This window comes from Fringilla coelebs (genome assembly GCF_963513975.1).
Source record: "Fringilla coelebs genome assembly, chromosome: 3".
NCBI lineage: Eukaryota > Metazoa > Chordata > Aves > Passeriformes > Fringillidae > Fringilla > Fringilla coelebs.
The window spans coordinates 16,355,009-16,373,096 of record NC_140030.1 but is presented as its reverse complement, the minus strand read 5'-3'; the positions used below and the strand labels follow the sequence as shown (position 1 = coordinate 16,373,096).

Genomic DNA, 18,088 nt, shown 5'->3' with positions numbered 1-18,088 from the left:
GAGGTGGGCGCACGGCTCCGAGACTCTCGGAGCTGCCTGGGACGGGTCCTGGCAAAGCCCCCGAGGAGCAGCTCGCAGTCCCTTCCCCGGTGGTTTCGGACTCCCCCGGCCCTGCAGTCGCCTTGGCTCGCCGGGCAGCGGGACCGCCGCGGGTGCGACACCGCTCCTGGGGCCCGTGTCGGAGCGCAGGAGCTCCCAAAGCTAGCGAGCCGCTGCCAAAGCTTTCTGTGGTCAAACAACAGAATTGAGGGAATGCAGTGTTAGGGAAAGCCTCTTCAGCCGCTTTCCTGGGGGAAGCGGAGCCTGGCTGCTCGGGGGCTCTATTTTGCATGCAGAAAGCGCACATGACAGTCATTTGATGACAGAGAAAATAGCCAGGTTAGGCTTTCCACACAACTTGCCGGTGTTCCAAAAAGCGTGCTTGATGTGGAAAACCGAGAGCAATAATACGGGGTCCTCTGCAGCGCCCGGCCGGCCCGTGCTGCTGCGCTGTCCAAGAACGACAAACAGTGATGGGAGAAACATGAACATATTTACGTTGGCTATTATTACACCCAAACCACTCACCATTTCTTTCACTGGTGCCTTCATTAGACAGAAACGCAAGTATGTTGCAGGACCAAAACCTGTAGCCGCTGGTCAAATTCCACCACCAGTTGGTATCTTAGGGATGTAAGGGTTGAACTCACCCTAAGTCGTGATTTTAAGTGAGTCGTTAATTGGCAGGGTGTTTCTTTATTATTATTTACTCTCTGTAACTGCACATGAACAGTCTACTTGCCTTCCTATCAGATTGAATGTCGAGATTCACTTTCACCCTTCGCGTTTCAAAACGCGTTGAATTGTGTTCCTGTCAGCCTCGGCACCGCCTCCAGTCCACCCTGGAGAACAGCCCTGGGGCAAACACCCTGGTGTGACAGTCACCGAAGTGCCCTGTTAAAAGAATAACCAACCACCAGCTCAGGAATGCCACGTTAATTGGAAAAAAACCTGATGTGGCTCTTCGCAGCTTTGTCTCCAAGTGTCCGCAATGTTCTTTCCTCACAGCCCCGACCCCCTTCGTGTAGCTATGCAACAACCGCGCAGATAAATCCAGTATTTGTCTGCTTTTAATATTTATGATTGGCAGCACAATCCTCACTGATTTTATGGATGTATGCGTTTACTACGGTTTTGTTTGCAATGAACACTAACGCGCTTTAAGCAACTGTGTGGTTCTACTATTAGAAAATTGCTGCGATTTGTGCAGAATTTAATTTATATTATTTGTGTATATACGTTCATGCTTTTGTAATTTGAACTTTCCTTAGGTAGTGCGGGGAATGGAAGGTAAAAGCTGTGTCCGTTTGTTATACCGCCGGTAGCATAAGCAAAATATAGAAAAATACAATGGAACTAAACTTTAAAAAAAACAAAAAAATCAAAGTCACTTCTCCAGCTCAACAAAACAGAAAAACCCCGAAAACTTTTTCCTCTGGAATGTTTCTGGAAGATGTTTCATTGGCTGCAACCAAAAACTGCTAAAAGTACAGCGCGTAGTAAGCATTTGCATTTGTCACCAGAAACAATCTATGCATAATTAATGGCAGTACTGTGTCACGAGCACTGATAGGGCGCAGATGAGCAGCCTTTCAAGGGTAATACATGTAAATGCACTTCCAATATGCAGATTTGCTTAATGATCTCCAATTAATAGCATCATCTGAAGTAGCCCTGTTCTCAGGAAGCAGGGCGCGGGGAGTGACGCCTGCCTGGCTGCTGAGGTGCTCAATGTCCCGTTCTCACCAGGACAGAAAGTTGCAGTGGGGTTTAAAGGCTTATTTTATCTTTAATCTTGGTTTATTTCATTCCTGCTTACAGCCGCTGCCTACAGCGCTGGCTGCAAACCCGACCATTGACTTTCGCTGCCGTGTGCTGAGTGGGGCCGTGCAAACACCGCCGGGATGCTCCAATTCACGGTGACCCGGGGCAGGCTCTGCCCTCGCCACCCCTCGCTGCAGTGGGACCTGCGCAGCCCGCACTGCGCCCCTGGCGCGGCCGGTGCGAGCCCGTGCACAGACCGGGGTGCGACGGAGGGGGAGAAGAGGCGGAGGCGTGTCTGAGGGCCGGAGGGGTGCCAGGGGGCGCGGCGGGGGTGTCTGAGGGCCGGAGGGGTGCCGGGAGCACGGCGGGGGTGTCTGAGGGCCGGAGGGGTGCCAGGGGGCACGGAGGGGGTGTCTGAGGGCCGGAGGGGTGCCAGGGGGCACGGCGGGGGTGTCTGAGGGCACGGCAGGAACGCGGCGCTGCCACCCCAGGCCCCGCGCGGGCCCGCGCAGCCCCGCGCACTATTTACTCCCTCAGCTGTGCACGCGGCCACGCCCCCCGCCGCTATTGGCTGCTCGGGCGGAAGGCCCCACCAGTGAGGGCGCCCCGCGGTGATGGACGTGCCGGCGGCCGCCAATGGCAACGAGCGCGGGCCGGTCCCGGCGGCGGCCGCCATATAAAAGCGGCCGCGCAGCGCTGCCCCTCAGTGCGAGCTCCGGCAGCGCCAGAGCGGCAGTACAGTGTTCCGCAGGCTCCAGCCCGCACGCCAGAACCGCGCTCTCCGCCCGCCTGCCAGCATGAAAGCCTTCAGCCCGGTGCGGTCCGTCAGGAAAACCGGCCTCTCGGAGCACAACCTGGGCATCTCCCGGAGCAAGACCCCCGTGGATGACCCCATGAGCCTGCTGTACAATATGAACGACTGCTACTCCAAGCTGAAGGAGCTGGTGCCCAGCATCCCGCAGAACAAGAAAGTGAGCAAGATGGAAATCTTGCAGCACGTCATCGACTACATCCTGGACCTGCAGATCGCCTTGGACTCGCACCCCAGCATCGTCAGCCTGCACCACCAGAGACCCGGGCAGAACCCTTCCTCCAGAACTCCTCTGACCACCCTCAACACAGACATCAGCATCCTCTCGCTACAGGTAAGCGCGTCCTCCGCGCCCCGGCTCTCCGCCGAGCCGCATCGGGGAGCTCGGGTGGCGCTGGCGGTGTCCCCGGCGCGGGCGGCGGGTGACAGCGGCCGCGGTGCGCTCCCTCTCCCGCGGCGGGGCCGGACCCGGAGGCGCTGCGGGGGATGTGCTGCGGGAGCCGGGACAATCCGCTCCGGCCTCCCTGTGAGAGCTCGGCCACCTCGCCCTTACCCTGCTCTTGTTCTCTCGCAGGCGTCCGAGTTCCCCTCAGAGCTCATGTCAAGCGACAGCAAAGCACTTTGTGGCTGAATCAAACGGTGAGTGCAGTGCGCCTTTTTTTCCTAAACTTCGGGTAAAAACTGCTTCCCGGGGAATGGGAGGCGTGATGGCAAGTGCTAAAAATAGGTACTGAAAGTTGATTAGGAGATGCCTTTGTAATCAGTAAGAAATGAGACTTATAATAATTGAGTCTTGAGGTCCTAAGTGTGTGTGTGTGTGTCGCTAAGGTTCATCCAGCAGCACTGACTCCTCTGATCCTGCTCGCTGCTTAATGCAAATTCTTATCTGTTCTTGGAGCCTTAACTTCCTGGGCCAAAGTGACTGATTAAGTTGGGAATCTTGGCACAATTCTTTGAATTCTGTGATGTGGGATTGTCTGTGTTATCAGTTAAATAAGTGACTGCTTTTAATCAAATAATTGCTCTAAGAGGCAGACTGGCGCCTCTGAACATTGCGTTTACAGAGATCTAAATAAAGATTGGACTGAGAATCCTCTTTCTAGCCTTTCCCTGGAGTGTATGTTATTTTTATGTTCAATTTGTGCTCTTGAGAGCGAGTGTGTGAGCTTGTATGTGTTGCATCTGGACGCCAGGGTTTGCCCAATCTCTGAGTGTTTGGTTAAATGTTCAAACTGTGGCTTCCTCTCTGGCGCCAGTCTGTCCGGATCTCTGCCCTGTTAGCATTCTCCTAAATATGCCTCTTTTCAATCTCTTGCAGGTGTTCCACTGATGAGAGTTTTTTTTTTTTCTTTTGCACAAGAAAATATCTACAGGATTTTTTTTCTTTTTTGAGGTGCTGAATTTATTTTTCAGCTGTATCTGGAGGGGAAAATCCACGTTCAAGTAAAAGGAACTTTTAAAATGAATAAAGAAGAAAAAATCAAGATTGATCTTTATCCCCACCCCATTTTTCAACTTGGACTGAACCTAGTTATTTATGAAGAGACTCTTAAATACCCTTTCCCTAGTTGGAAGGCTTCCTTTATATACTATTCCCAAGGTGGGGAGCGAAACAAAAATCTCACAAGGAGTTGCCCATTTTAAAGCAGACTTTGCCTTTTTTTCCAAAGGTGGAGCGTGAGTACCGGAAGGATCCAGTGTTCAGTTTTTTAGGAAAGTCTGTAGTCAGAAATTACCTTTTTGACACAAACCTAGGACTGAATGCTGTGTATATATTTATATATAAATATATATATATGAGTGAAACCTTGTGAACTCTTTAATTAGAGTTTTCTTGTATAGTGGCAGAAATACACATTTCTGCAAAAAGTGTAATGATGTACTTAATCATGCTAAACTTTTTATAAAAGTTTAGTTGTAAACTTAACCCTTTTTATACAAAATAAATCAAGTGTGTTTATTGAACTGATTGCTTGCTTTATTCTTTGGGGACCAACTGTTGGCTTTGATTTGTGTTGTTTCTGTTGGTTTTTTTAATACTTATACATTGTTATGAATTTATCAAGTAAAAATTCAAATATGTAGAGACTATAAAGAATAAAATTACCTGACGTGAATAATTCTTGTAATTCGGAAAATCTTATTTGAGTGTATATTGCAATCTTCTAAGTCATCTGCCTGTAAACAGTGTGAAAGGAATGAGAAAAGGAACTTAATACACAAGGGATGCTATTGACAAAAGGGCTTGGAAATGTACAAGAGCAGTTAATCCTGAGGCATTCCCATAGAGTATTGCCTTTTTTCTTCCCTCCCACCCCTCTGAATGATTCAGTTCGGGGTAGTAATGGCCCAGATCTGTTAATTTGTGCTTGGAATAATCGCTCAGAATTAAGGGTTGTGGGTGGTTATTAGTGCCCCAACTATTAAATTTCTCTAAAAAGGCTTTGAATGTTAGAGTTGGTGATGCGTTAACATGGGATCTAAAATGATGAAGTGACTGTTGCCTTTCCTCACTGGAATTTCCATGCTTCCATGCAATATTTCAATGAAATGGGCTTTCTAATCATTTGCAGCAGCTTCTCCATATGACTAAGATACTGAGAATTGACTTAAATTGCTGTTGTGTTACTGATTAAACTTTGGCTGCTCCTACAGGGACTCTCTCCATAAGAATTAAATTAAGTTTGAAATAGGAATCTAAATTCCTGAAAGCCAGAAACGGTTTATTTCTTCTTTCTCTTTTGCCCTCAGAAGCGATGCAATATCCCTTATTATTCCAGGGACACTTACTGTACCCTCTGGAGCCACTGTTCATTAAATATGTGTAGTTGTCATAAGACAGTGGTTGTGGGAACTGTGCCTTATCAGATGACATTCTAATTTAAGCACAGGCATAAACTTCTCTGAAATGAGAAGTTAAATTGTGGGTCCTACTTGGGAATTTAAGAGAGTCACTTGTAATCTGAAAGAAAGAAACTTCCCTGGTGCTTAGGGTAAGTACAGCTCTGGCAGGCACTGCGCTCTGGGCCTGAGGGAGGGTGTTTAGGGTTTTTGTGCTCTGAGGACTCTTAGTGTGAAAGGCAGGAGCCTCACCTGGGGCCAGTAACACTTTCCCTAGCGAACAGGTGGGTGGGTGGTGCTCTGGGGCAGCAGCAGCTGCCTTTCCTTGCCCTTGACACCAAATCCGTTCACGTAGGCTGGGAGAAAGCCAGCTCTGATCTCTTAATACTGACGCTGCCCTGCCCAAGCAGAAGCGCGCCCTCTCAGAGGATCAGTGCAATCAGAAGACAAGAAGGGTTAGCAAAAGCTGGGACGGGCCGGGGGGTGGGGAGAGAAGGACACGGCCCAAGGCTGATCTGCATCTCCCCGTGGCCAGCCCCGCAGGGATTAGGGAAAGCTCCGTGCAGCGCACACCGGCTGTGCCTCCTGTGGCCAAACCTCGCTACTGTCTCAGCGCCCGGAGCGCAGGGCTTGTTCCAGCTTCGTGCAATCAGCGTTTAACCCTGACAGCCCAGTAGTGAAATACTTCATTACCGCAAATCAGCACGCCTCAGTCCCTGAAATGCTCTTTTTCCTGTGTGTATTTTACCCAACTCTTAACAGCAGCACATTCGGGGTTGTAATCAGAGTATTGAAATCTTCCAAACCAGTAACAATCCAATGCAATCGTCCCCAAATTTCAGTGTCAAAACTACTTTTTCACCCTGCTGCTCATTTTGGAGTGAAACAACAGTAAGTCACTTTAAACCCACAGTTCATTTTATAAAATTAAAGAGCTGCAACGGTCAGATCACTGTAATTATTTTAAGATCAGCTCCTTTAGAAACTACGGAGTTTACACTTTGATATTTTTAAGCTACAGGATGATTAACACACTTGTAGAATGAAACCGATTTCCTTATCATGCACAGCCAAAATAGAAATTCACAATTTACAAGGCGTGGGGAGCTGAGCAGGAAAACAAACAAACATGTTTTTAAAAATGTAAATTAAGAAAGGAAAACATTTCTCATCTTTCAGAATTAACTAATTCCTCGACTTGACAATGCAATCCTTCCCTTCGATCAGAACTGGGGGCTTAAACTAGGTCCTCCCTGAGAGATTCACTCTTTGTTTCTGTTCTTAAGATTTTGTCATTCAAAGATAAACAAGGTCAAAGCTGAGTGCCCAACATAACTAATTCTTAACAGCAATTCTTTTAAGTTTCCTTAAAGGTGTAGGATTTCTTTATTCTATACCATTGTCATTGTCCCTCCAGAATGCATGAGAAAAATCTGTGATATTTTCACCACTTTCCCTGGCCCATTTAGTGTCACCGTACACAGCTGTTGTCCATAGTCCTGGTAACTGAGTAGCTCAGCACAACAGATCAATACGACCTGCAGTCAAGTATGTGATAGCAAAATAGTTTTTGTGACAATCATATTTAAACTCTGCAATTTGGTTTTGAGTAGGCTATGCATGAAAGTTGCAAATACACCTACAGACAATTCCACACGGGTGTGGGGGGAAACGGAGATACAAGAGGATTCTCTCATCCAGAAGAGAGGTTTCCAAGCCTGGCCTTTCTTGCATATCGCCCTTAATAACACATGGCCCAGCTCCCAGTCTTATCCCAGTCAGAAATCGGCAGGCGCACACCCACGGGCGGTAGGAGTCCCTCCAGCCCGTCTCCAGGTAAGGGAAACGCAGAGCGCAGGCTGGGGTTTGTTTACTCACCCCCGGGCAAACAGCATTGTGTCTATCGCACCGAAACCATTCGGGAGCCACTCGCAGAACCGGTGCCAATATTTTGACAAAAACGTGACCGAGGGCGCTGCCCGGGAGCGCGGGCAGGACGCACCTTTGGCCGCGTCCCGCGGCGCGGGCGGTGCGTGGAGGGCCAGTGCCACCCTCCGGGCCGGCCGCGCACCGCACCGCGCTCCCCGCGCCGGCGGCAGCGCCTTCCCTGCCCGCTCCGGCCGGGGAACTCAGCGAGAGCTCAGCTCTCATGGCTGCGGACTTCATTCCCAACGAGCGACACGCTTTGGAAAAACCTGCAGAGAACACTGCTTGGAAACACCAAGTACTTTGCTCGTAAGGTAATGAGAAAAAGCAGCATTTGATAGAACTAATTTGTGTTTGACTCTGGAAAGTAAACATGTTCTCTAAACAGTCTAGTGTGTGTGTTAAAGATTCTTCTACAGAACACTTTGCAGTCTGGATCGATTAATGCAATATGGGGAAAGAGATAAAATTATGATTTGCTAATGAGAATTAGCTGTGGGTGAGAATCTCTTCCTGTGTTTACCACTGCCCTTGCTTACTTACGAGGAATGATTTACACAGCTTTTACTGGAAGCTATAAAGAAGAGGGATAGCATAATGCAACTGTTGCATGGGAAAAGAAAACAGTGGTATTGAATTTTGTACAGAAAAAGGTTTTCACAAATGTACTCTGTAAAACTACTATTTTGCAAAAGGATCAATATTTTCTGATTCTATAAATGAAAGTGTTGGATATTTGAAATCAAATTTGTTTTACCTGCATTGCCATATTCCTCTCTAGAACAGCCATTAAGTTATCAAAATTCTAAAGTGTAGGAGCCAAATGCAAACAGTATTTCAATAAAACAAGCTGATATTGCAACAGCCACTGATTGTGTGAGCTACTAGCTAAGGTAAATTGAAGGAGAAAGCAAAGGACAAAATAAACAAATGCAATTACTTTTGGAGTCACTCATGATAACTGAGAAGAATTTATATTTCAGTTGATTGCTTATCTTGAAAAAAAATAATGATTTAAAAGGGCAGTCACTGCATTGGGCAAGAACTATAAATAGGGCCAAACTGAGAAAAATTAATTGCACAGGAAGTGCTGCAGTGGACTTACTGCTGTTAGCTGCTCTAGAAGACAGCACTTTACTTTCTATTTCACCAGAACACGATGAATGGATAGATAAAATGACATTATGTGAAGCAACAAGGCCTCTCCAGATTTGAAACAATTAAACTAACTGCATTACTTGCCAAAAAGAGTACGTTTCTATAATTTCTAGTGAATATCACCACAAATAACACCCTGTCTGTGACTAACAGTTTTATGAATAGATAAGGTATTTCTCCTTAAAACTAACAGCCTGAAACAGTTCTTAAGTTTTACTACTGATGGCAGAACTTCAAAAGCTCACACACAGTTGTTTGTGGGGTGTTTTTTTCCCCTTCTCTTCATAGGAACTGGACTGTAAACCTGCTGAATTTATCTTTCATTTGGAAAAGAACAAATTATTTGGATACTTATCATCTTGAATCTGAGCAGACACAGGACCAGCAGTATTGCCTCACTGAAGCCCACCCCTTGCTAACAGCTGCAGTATCTGATGCTGATGGACGAGTGCAAGATCAGCTGTGGGTGGCACTTCCTCCATATAATCTCAGCATCTCACATGCTCCTAGAACAGCTTTCCTCATATTTTTTGGCATGGAGGTTCACTTTGATGCACTGTTTCTCAATACAGAACTTGCATATCCTATTGGAGTTACACCTGTCACCTTATTTTTCTTTTGTCCTGAGAGGAGATGTAGTGCTCTGAAGGGGGAGACAGAAGCAGGAAGAAAAGTAGTAACATAAGACTAAGTATATCCTGCACATTAGACTGTCAAAGATCAAAGCAGTGTATCTGTCCTTTAAAAAACAATGAGGTTGGAATGGTGTTTTCAGTCTTGTGGAAGTTTCTTTCACCTGGAGTAGAGAGCCTGACCTCCATCCCAGATGGACCCTCTCACTCAGGCACCCCACAGACCTGAGCTGGGTTGGCCACATTGGATACTAGCACCCCATGGAAATTCAGGGTCTTAGAAAACCTCTAAGAGTGTCCTTCAGCCATATTTTCTGTCAACCTCATTGCCCATCCACAAGCTCTTTGTGATATTTAGAAATCTGTGCAGTACTTGAAGAGAAGGAATGTGATAACAGTCTACTGTAAACCAAAGTGGAGAGCAGAGAACAGAGAACTGGTGATCAACACCAAATGCTGCTGCTGCTGAGATTTCTTCCTTGTTCAGACCAGTAGCTTCACACCCAGCTGTAACACAGTAATGCCTATAGAAAAGACAGTCTCACACAGCATCAGAAAGACACCTCAGTGGAACTGGGAGGAAATGTTTCTCATGGACATTGCTATGCAGGAGGTTAACTACTAGAGATTCTTGTTTTCCATTCATTAGGGTAGAAGAGGTTTGCTTCAAGAACAAGAGTAAACAAAACAAAACAACCACAAAAACCAAAACAAAACCCCAAACAAACAAATAAAAAACACCCCCCAAAAAAATAAAAACAGACCAAGAATTTGAACATGTAAGTATTTTTTCAAGTTCAGATTCAGTGTCTACATGAATTAATATATAGGAATAAAGTGATGGGCAGGCTATTTCAGGAAGACTGGTCAAGCTACATGGCTACATTTCACAACTTCTTCGAAAAGTATCTTCCCAGTGCCTTTGTATTTCTCTGCATAAGTATATGAGAATACAGTGCCACTGCTTGTGTAAAAAACATTAAGTAAATCTCCCATTAGTACTTTTTAAAAGATGTAACAGTTTGAAGGCTGAGTAAATCACATGCCAAATCTATAAATTCAGTCCAGCTCTTGTTAGAATGCTGGTTTACAGCACATAGATATTTTCAGCCAGCAGATAGGAAGGTGCAGTAAAAAATGTGGACACATTTTTTACTAATCTTTACTAATTCCCATTTTGCTCCTGTTATCACAATGTGGTTGCACTTACCACTCTTTCAGAAAAAGCTGGAAGTGTTGGTTGGATCTCATCCTGCAAGTATCAAGACATCACAGTACCTATAAAACTAAATTCTAAATTCCACTGTAAATCTGATTCCTCAGTTATTCAAATGTTAAGGGTTCCTTAGAGATTTTTTTTTTAACTGAATTACTTTAATTTATCCACCTATCTAAGTTTAAAATTTTAATTTAGAAGAAAAAGCTATGCTTAGAGTTTAAAAGGGTAGATGTTTGGACCCTTGTAGTAAACATATACATAAAAAGTGTGTGTTATGTACACACCACATCCAACATGCAATTAGCAGTTTATTGATAGCGTGAAAACAATTCTCCTAATCTGAATATCGGACACACAGTGTCACTGATATTTAATGGTATGTTGCTTTTTGGCAGTTTTGAATACTTACTGTTATTTTTATTTCTATTTTACAGGACTTTGAGGTAAGCAGTATTTTCAGAACAGATAAAAGTAAGGTGGATGAACAGTACTTGTAAGGGGAAAGGGAGCACTTCTGGAGAGACATCCAAAGGCAGAAACTTCCTGGACTATGGCAGCCCTGGAAGGTAGCAGATTTGTTAGTTATGAGCCTAAAAATAACCAAAATTTTTCAAATAGAAAAAGAAACTCAGAAGCCAGGCATCAAAGTGAGAAAACAAAGAAGATACTTCAGGATTTATTGGTTTTCCACTGAAAAATATGATGGGACAACACCCTGGCACAAAACAAGGGAAATGTGACTACAAGTGGAAGAATGAGAGAAGAAAGATATGCAGAAAAAAAAGAATAAGTGATATAATGTACACACACAAGAAAATTCTGAAGAAAATTATTGTGCCAGAGGAAGGGAGGAAAAGTAGGTTTTATGCAAGGAATCACAGGTAAACAAAACATGGAACACACAAAGAACAAGGTAAAAAAATAGTGTCCATGTAAGAAAGAGGCAGAACAGAAGAAAGTGTATTAGCAGTGTAGAAAGTGAATGCAGTCACAAATTCTACAAGAAAGAAAGATTATGAGAACAAAAGTATGTAAAACATACTTGTCTTGTGAACTCAGGAAGGGGGTGGGCAGATTTATTCTTTATCCTCTCTGAAGAGTTTTAAGAAAGACCTAAAAATCCCTCTTCTAATTCCACAGTATTTACAAATATAAAATGCTAGTTCCAGCCAGCCTTGTGCCTCAATCAGAATATAAATTATTTCTTTCTTTTTTTTTTCCATTTAGATATTATTCACACTGCATAACCTATGGAAAATAAAGGACTTTAGTCCTTGATAACTATACCTCCCATAACAGACTAAATTTAACATTTCCTAGGGAAAAATAAGATAATTAGCTGTAAAAGTATTTCTTTAAAACTTCCTTTTGCAGGTTCAATTGCTAGGAAAATTATGAATGAATCACCTTCAGTAACACAATTCCTGCCAAGCATAAAGTAACAATAAAATATTATCATAGGAAGCGTGTAATTCACTGAAAGCAGGTAGAACAAAAAAGTAGGTCAGCTTTGAGAACTTATTTTTTTTAGATTCCATGTTGGGGTTTATTAGTTAGAGTTATTTCTTATTAAATCCCATGTACTTATAACATTTATAACCTCACATATGATTTCAGGGGGTTACCAATAAATCTGTAAATAAGTAATGAGGAGCATTTTTAAAATATTGTTTACATTAGGAATAAAAAGGGGGGGGGTTTCTCCTTCAGAACTATATGCAGCAAAGGATAAAAAGGACTATTATTATGTCAAAAAAATTCGACATGGTGAACAGAGTTTAGTTTAGTAAATGACAGAGAAAAGGAGGACTGACACTAAAAGCAAGAATTCTGTGATTTAAATTTCTTCATCAATCAGATTTTCCAATGAAAGTCATTCACTAAGAAACAAAAACAGCAGGTACTTTTAATATACAAGTTTCAGGCTTATAAAGGAAAAACAGCTCTGTAGGTGCTATCTTTGAGGGCATTAATTCATGCAGTAACTCAAAGGTTAGAGAAGGAGTGGATGTTGTCCTGGGGTGATCCAGCATTTTTGCAATCCTGAATAATGCTACCTCTGTAGTACAAGTGGGAAGCATGACTGCAGTATGTGAGCAAGACCTAAGCAAACTTCCATTCCCTTAGGCTGGGTACCAACACCAAAGTCCAGTACAGACTTCAGTGCAGAAGATAGCCAGGAGAATACACAAGGCTGTACTGACACCTAAATCTTTGCAACCTGACTGCCCCTGATGCTTCAAACAGCTTTTTCAGTCATCCTCATCATCTGCATGAACTGACCTAAAGGCTTCAGACTGAAACACAGACATACCCATAACAAATGCCTAAGGGCTTCAGTGGAGGTATACTCGGAATTATTATGTGACATAATCAATTATGGATATCTGTCCTTATCTTTGAGACAGTGTCACATGAGACCTAAAGGTAAATGTAAGGTAGCTGTGTGGCAATTTGATGTCATTATCACAGAAAAAGGTCTCAGAAGCACACTTCCAAACCCTCTAAGCAATTGAATGTTTTGCTGAAGAGATATTTATAGACATTCTTCTGTTTTCTGTAGAGAAAAAAAAAGAGCTTTATAAATGTAATCAATTTAAAGTTTTAGAAGTATTAGTTTACCATGTCTGAACTATTGCTGATATGTACTTTTAATTTTTTTGTCAACTGATGGCTTCCACAGCTTTCTTAAGCACTTAATTACAAGTCAGGAAAGAAAGGTAATTTCATTAGATTCTTATAGAGTTGGTGAATGATTTAAGGTGTCCATGAAAACACTAATAAGCCACAAAAACTTCTTAACTTTCCCCTCAAAGTTCTGGCATTTAAGCAGCTCAAACCAGTAATTTATCAGCTGTTGAAGGTGATGAAACAGGGCTTCACTGATGTGGGGGGAAATATGATCTTGTGGTTAAGACTTTGAACTGGGAGCTTTAAGACATAGCTCTTAGCCCAAATTTCCCACAGACTTTGTATGCGACCTCTGCAAGTCATCTCACTCCTTCATGTTTTTAACTGTCTGTAAAAATGGAAAATATCATTCTCCCTCTCAGGAATTCTTATGAACTATCACGTCTCAAGCTGGGCTACCTTTGTAATACTACCAATGGGAGCATCTTGGGCACTAAAATTGGTCATATGTCACGTGAAATTGTACCTGCCACGCACTCGAACCATTGCCAGTCACAGCTTGGGAGTTACATGGCCCAGAAGCCCTCCCAGAGTAGCATTATGTTTTACAGAGTATCTGTATCAATGTCAACAGGAGAGATTCCATTGCAATAGACCAAAGAATGCTCCTTATCCTGTTGGAAGCATTAAGGTTGGTTCGAGCCCCAGGTTTGTTTAAACCACTAAGAAAAAAGAGCCAGGGAGAAAGCATAAACCCTGGGCAGCCACAGATCTCTGGGTGAAGTAAAAGCAGTTTCTTTGGTCTGAATGTAAATCCGGTAGCAGGATTTTATGTCAAGCACTGCAATTCTTCCGAGATCCATACATTTAATTATCAATGTTAGTAATATTGTAGCATGAATGCAAAGACCCAGCATGACAGTAGGCTGGGCACGAGGTCACTGTGCAAAACACAAGAGTCATACTTGTGACTGGAGGCCACCAAGCGCATGAACAAGCATGAACAAGGACCTGTTAATCTGATATGCAAAATATACTGCTTTGCTCCTCCATTTGAACTGGCAGTCACTGTATCCCATACAACTGGAACAGTCTGGGTTACTGCTATCTTTGTGTTGCCTGGCTCTTTTTATTTCAAAGTGGGACCTTCTGCATTTGAACTTCTATTCATGGACCTGCTCCAAGGGGAAATTTGGCAACTTCTTCTCTTTCATGGGTATTTACAGTGAAGCCTACTTCATCAGTGAATTTCCCAGGAACACATATAGTTTGGCACATGCTGTTTTTCCTTTGGGAGTTCCATCAGTGCTGAACACAGTGACAGCTGATGTTTGAAACAAATATCTGTGCATTTGGCAATGTAAAACCAAGAAGTGCAAACCAGAGTGGCAGGAGGTCATCTTATGATCCGTTCATTTACATTACTCTCACTCACCCAGTAAATGAAATTCCGCAATTTAGCATCACTGATATTGCTTTAGTAGAAAGCTTTTATTTTCAGAACACTTGGGAGATGTTTCCACCACAAATTAGAAGCTCATTTCTTTGTGCTTCCCTGATGAAGCTTATAATCTTTTTGTAACAATATTTTACATCTGAAGAAATCATGTCCATTCAACCTTCCTCTAAATCCAGCTCTTCCATTATTATATACCTGTAAAGTAATGTTTTCTATATGTTTTTGCCATTCTCCTCCATTGCTGATTAAAGTTGCTCAGGTCTGGACACAGTACACCTTCAGCAGCAGGACATACCTCTCCTGGATTGGATAATACTGCTATTAATTCACCCATCAGACATTTCTCTTCTTCCCTTTCACTTCTACAGTTTTATTTATCTTCTTAGCTTACTACTGGTTTAGTAGCCACACTAAAACCCCATTGCTCTCTGCAGTATTTCAGTGGCTTTTAATCAATTTTATATTTGTGGATTTGATTTCACTTTTGTAAGTGCAATATTTATACTTACCTTTACTGAATGGCATCATGGTAATTTACAGTCTCCTGTGTATCAATAATTCTGTCCTGTGAGATAAGGCAGGTTCAGACAATAGCAAAGTCTGAGATTCCACCAATAATATTTCTTTCAGTACCAATTGAGGTACTGAACAAAAATGGACCAAACAGACCCCCCACGTGACCCTACTTTGACATGAGATAACTGATGATCACTCGAGGTTTACCTTTTCCAGCAGTAAGCTTTCACTCCATTGCATGATTTGCTTAAGTTTTCAATTATGATAGTCTTACTACAGTCAAACATATGACATCTGCTGTATCCATTTTCTGCAGGTTGGTTACTCAGACACAGGAGGAAATTGGAGCAATTTGATAAGGGTCATTCCTGAAAACTTAATATTAACTTTCAAATTTGCAGTCTAAACACCTGACGAATAATAAAAGCTTGATAAATAAAGTTCTTCCAGATGTCAGAGTAAAGATAGTTCCCCTGGCCCTCCCTTTTTGTCTTGAATATGATTCCAGATACTCCTCTCCTATCTGCTAGTAGCTGTATCTCCATGATACAGCTGTCTCTCCATTTCTCCAAGAAAATTGATCATAGTTTATAGATTATTTTGACTGGATTCATAATTTCAACAGAAAGCACATTGAAAGAAAAATAAGTATGCTTAAGTTACTATCTGGACAAAAAACCTCTTGTTGGTATGCTAGAAAGGTCTAAGTGTTCAGAACACCTCACTTCTGATCTCAAAAGTTTTTGGGTTGTTAAAATAATTATTGATTTCTTATTACTGCAGAAATCTCCATAATCATTTAGGTTTATAAGATGATTGGAGAGAAGAAAAATATACAAGCCAAACAGTTATGTGGAGTCAATTTATCTTGGATTTTTTCTGCTTCTACTTTTCAGAAAACATTAAAAAGGTCTTAGAACAGTTAACATGAATGAATTTTGAAGTTATTTTCTTCAGAATTTTAAAATCCAGATAATTCTAAGATATCTGAATTGAATATATTTCAGTGCTACATAGCATCAATGTGGAAGATTTTAATGACTATCCTCAGTAATTTTTTCCTGAAATCTCTCTTCTTTAGCCGTGATTTACTTTCTTAGAAGTGTTGTTCATTTGCATATTTATATTGTAATTGCACATGTTCCCAAGCAGTTAAGAATTTTCAACCTTTGCACTACCCACGGCGTGTGTTCACACCACATCCTCACACATACTTCAGATACAGGTGCTGTGTCATCTCAGCCCTGGCTCTGCTACAGAACTCAGAGTTCTCTGAAACACTTGCCCTTCGGTGCAACCTATGAATATTTTCTTTCTCCATTTTTAAATGTATATTTAAACATGTCTGTGCATTACTCTCAGTGACCTGGAAAGAGGTGTCACAGTCCTCATTTTAAGACTCAAATCAATCAATTGACTCACAGATCAATCTTAGAAGCTCAGCAGCAACCCCCAGATTCCTGTGTGATGCCATAACTCTTGCTGAATATCAGCTCGAAGCTTGTTGGCTCTGCTCTCAGCAGAGAAGAGCTTCACAACTATCTGCAGTGGAGACTCTCAAGGGTTGCCAGAGTTCTGAGAAATTGCACCACTCTGGGCAAGTTCCACTCTAGACATGTCATAAATCATCATACTGTTGAGCAGCCTTTACAGATAGCGTTGCTTTGCTACTAACATGGTGCTGACTTGATCCTGAGAATACAAAATCACCGCCTCTTATCATCCTGGTCATGAAAGAATGGTTTAGGAATGGGAGGCTACATAAAACTACATTCCCTAGTTAAAATAGAATTGCTTGGGAAGGGGGAAGCTATAGGACTTCACTTTATCCAAAAAAGTGACTGTGGCAGCGACAATCCTAAGTGTGAATTTCGCCTGCTCTCCAAACAATGTTACAATCTGAAGAGACCTGACCAGGAATGGTAATGCTGTAACTCCTCTGAGGTTCTGTCCCGCAGTCCTAGCCCTGATCATTACCTGGTTTGTTTCTTTTGGTCTTCCATGCTGGCAACAATTTAATTCAAACTAGAGAACCTTAAAGAACACTGAATTGAACATGTGTGGCTGGAGCATCAAGGTAATGCTCCCAAGTGAATGTCGAGCAGACAAGGGATGGTTGAGCTTCTTTAGCTCCAACAGAAAGTCCAAAGTCTGGACACTCAGCCAAGAGAGAAGAAACAGAAGGCTCTTTAGTGCATTCTCTCATAGAACCCTCTCTGTTTTTCATAAGGATTTCTCCCATAGCATAGGAAGATTAGTACCCTAACCCTGACAGACACTCAATATTCACACTGAAACAGGTAAAGAATTCTTCATCAGATCCAAGATCAGATAGAGATGTTATTTTGAGATTTGTTACTGACACATAGATAAAATTAAAAAAAAAAAAATCAAACCCCAACCTAAACCAAACCAAGCAAACAAAAAAAGAGAAACACCCCCCCAAAACAAACAAACAAACAAACAAACCACTAAAAAACCCACAATGAACTGAAGGTTATTTTTCCAGAAAGACTAGAAAGGAGTTCCTCACAGTAGGAGGATGACTGTCTAAGTGCTCTATCCAGCTTTCCACAGCCTGAAAAGATTCCTGAAGAGAAAAAGCTCTGATAGGGGTCTACCCACCCCTGAACACCAGGGGCTATTTAAATATAGGTGATTTTTTATTTCTTTTCATCTACTGTCCCTGCAACAAACAAACAAAAACACAAAAACCAAACAACAAACAAACAAACAAAAACCACAAAAAAAAAAAAAAAAAAAAAAAAAAAAAAAACAAACCAAGAATTGAAGAACCATAAAGTAGTTGACAGAACCTGAGACAACAAACCTTATGTTTTAGAGGCCAGTTACTCGAGCAAAAGAATCACGGTCCATCTCAGATGAGCAGTGGCAGGTCTCTGCTAAAAGACAACTAGTCCCAAGAAAAGTAATCTGAATTTTTTCTGAAAGTCCAAATAATTTCAAGGATGAGACTAAAACAACAGTCCCCTTCCTATACTGGAAAATTACAGAAGTGGGACTACTTTCCTGAATTTGAATTTTAAGCATAAATACCTTCTCTTGTAAATCTAGGATGAATCACCATTGTA

General features: G+C 42.4%; 1 protein-coding gene across 1 annotated transcript; it reads left to right on the top strand.

The window, feature by feature from the left end:
* The first annotated feature begins 2,521 nt into the window (after positions 1-2,521).
* On the top strand, positions 2,522-4,601 carry ID2 (inhibitor of DNA binding 2). Its single transcript, XM_084201948.1, has 3 exons — positions 2,522-2,948; positions 3,189-3,253; positions 3,933-4,601. The coding sequence occupies exons 1-2, from the start codon at positions 2,601-2,603 to the stop codon at positions 3,243-3,245; spliced, it is 405 nt and encodes a 134-aa protein (XP_084058074.1). The 5' UTR covers positions 2,522-2,600; the 3' UTR covers positions 3,246-3,253; positions 3,933-4,601.
* Positions 4,602-18,088: the final 13,487 nt, after the last annotated feature.

Excerpts from the sequence above, each read along its gene's own strand:
- ID2 (XM_084201948.1), top strand. The coding sequence starts at position 2,601 with ATGAAAGCCTTCAGCCCGGTGCGGTCCGTCAGGAAAACCGGCCTCTCG. Across the intron at positions 2,949-3,188 it reads TCAGCATCCTCTCGCTACAG|GCGTCCGAGTTCCCCTCAGA; the intron begins GTAAGCGCGTCC and ends GTTCTCTCGCAG.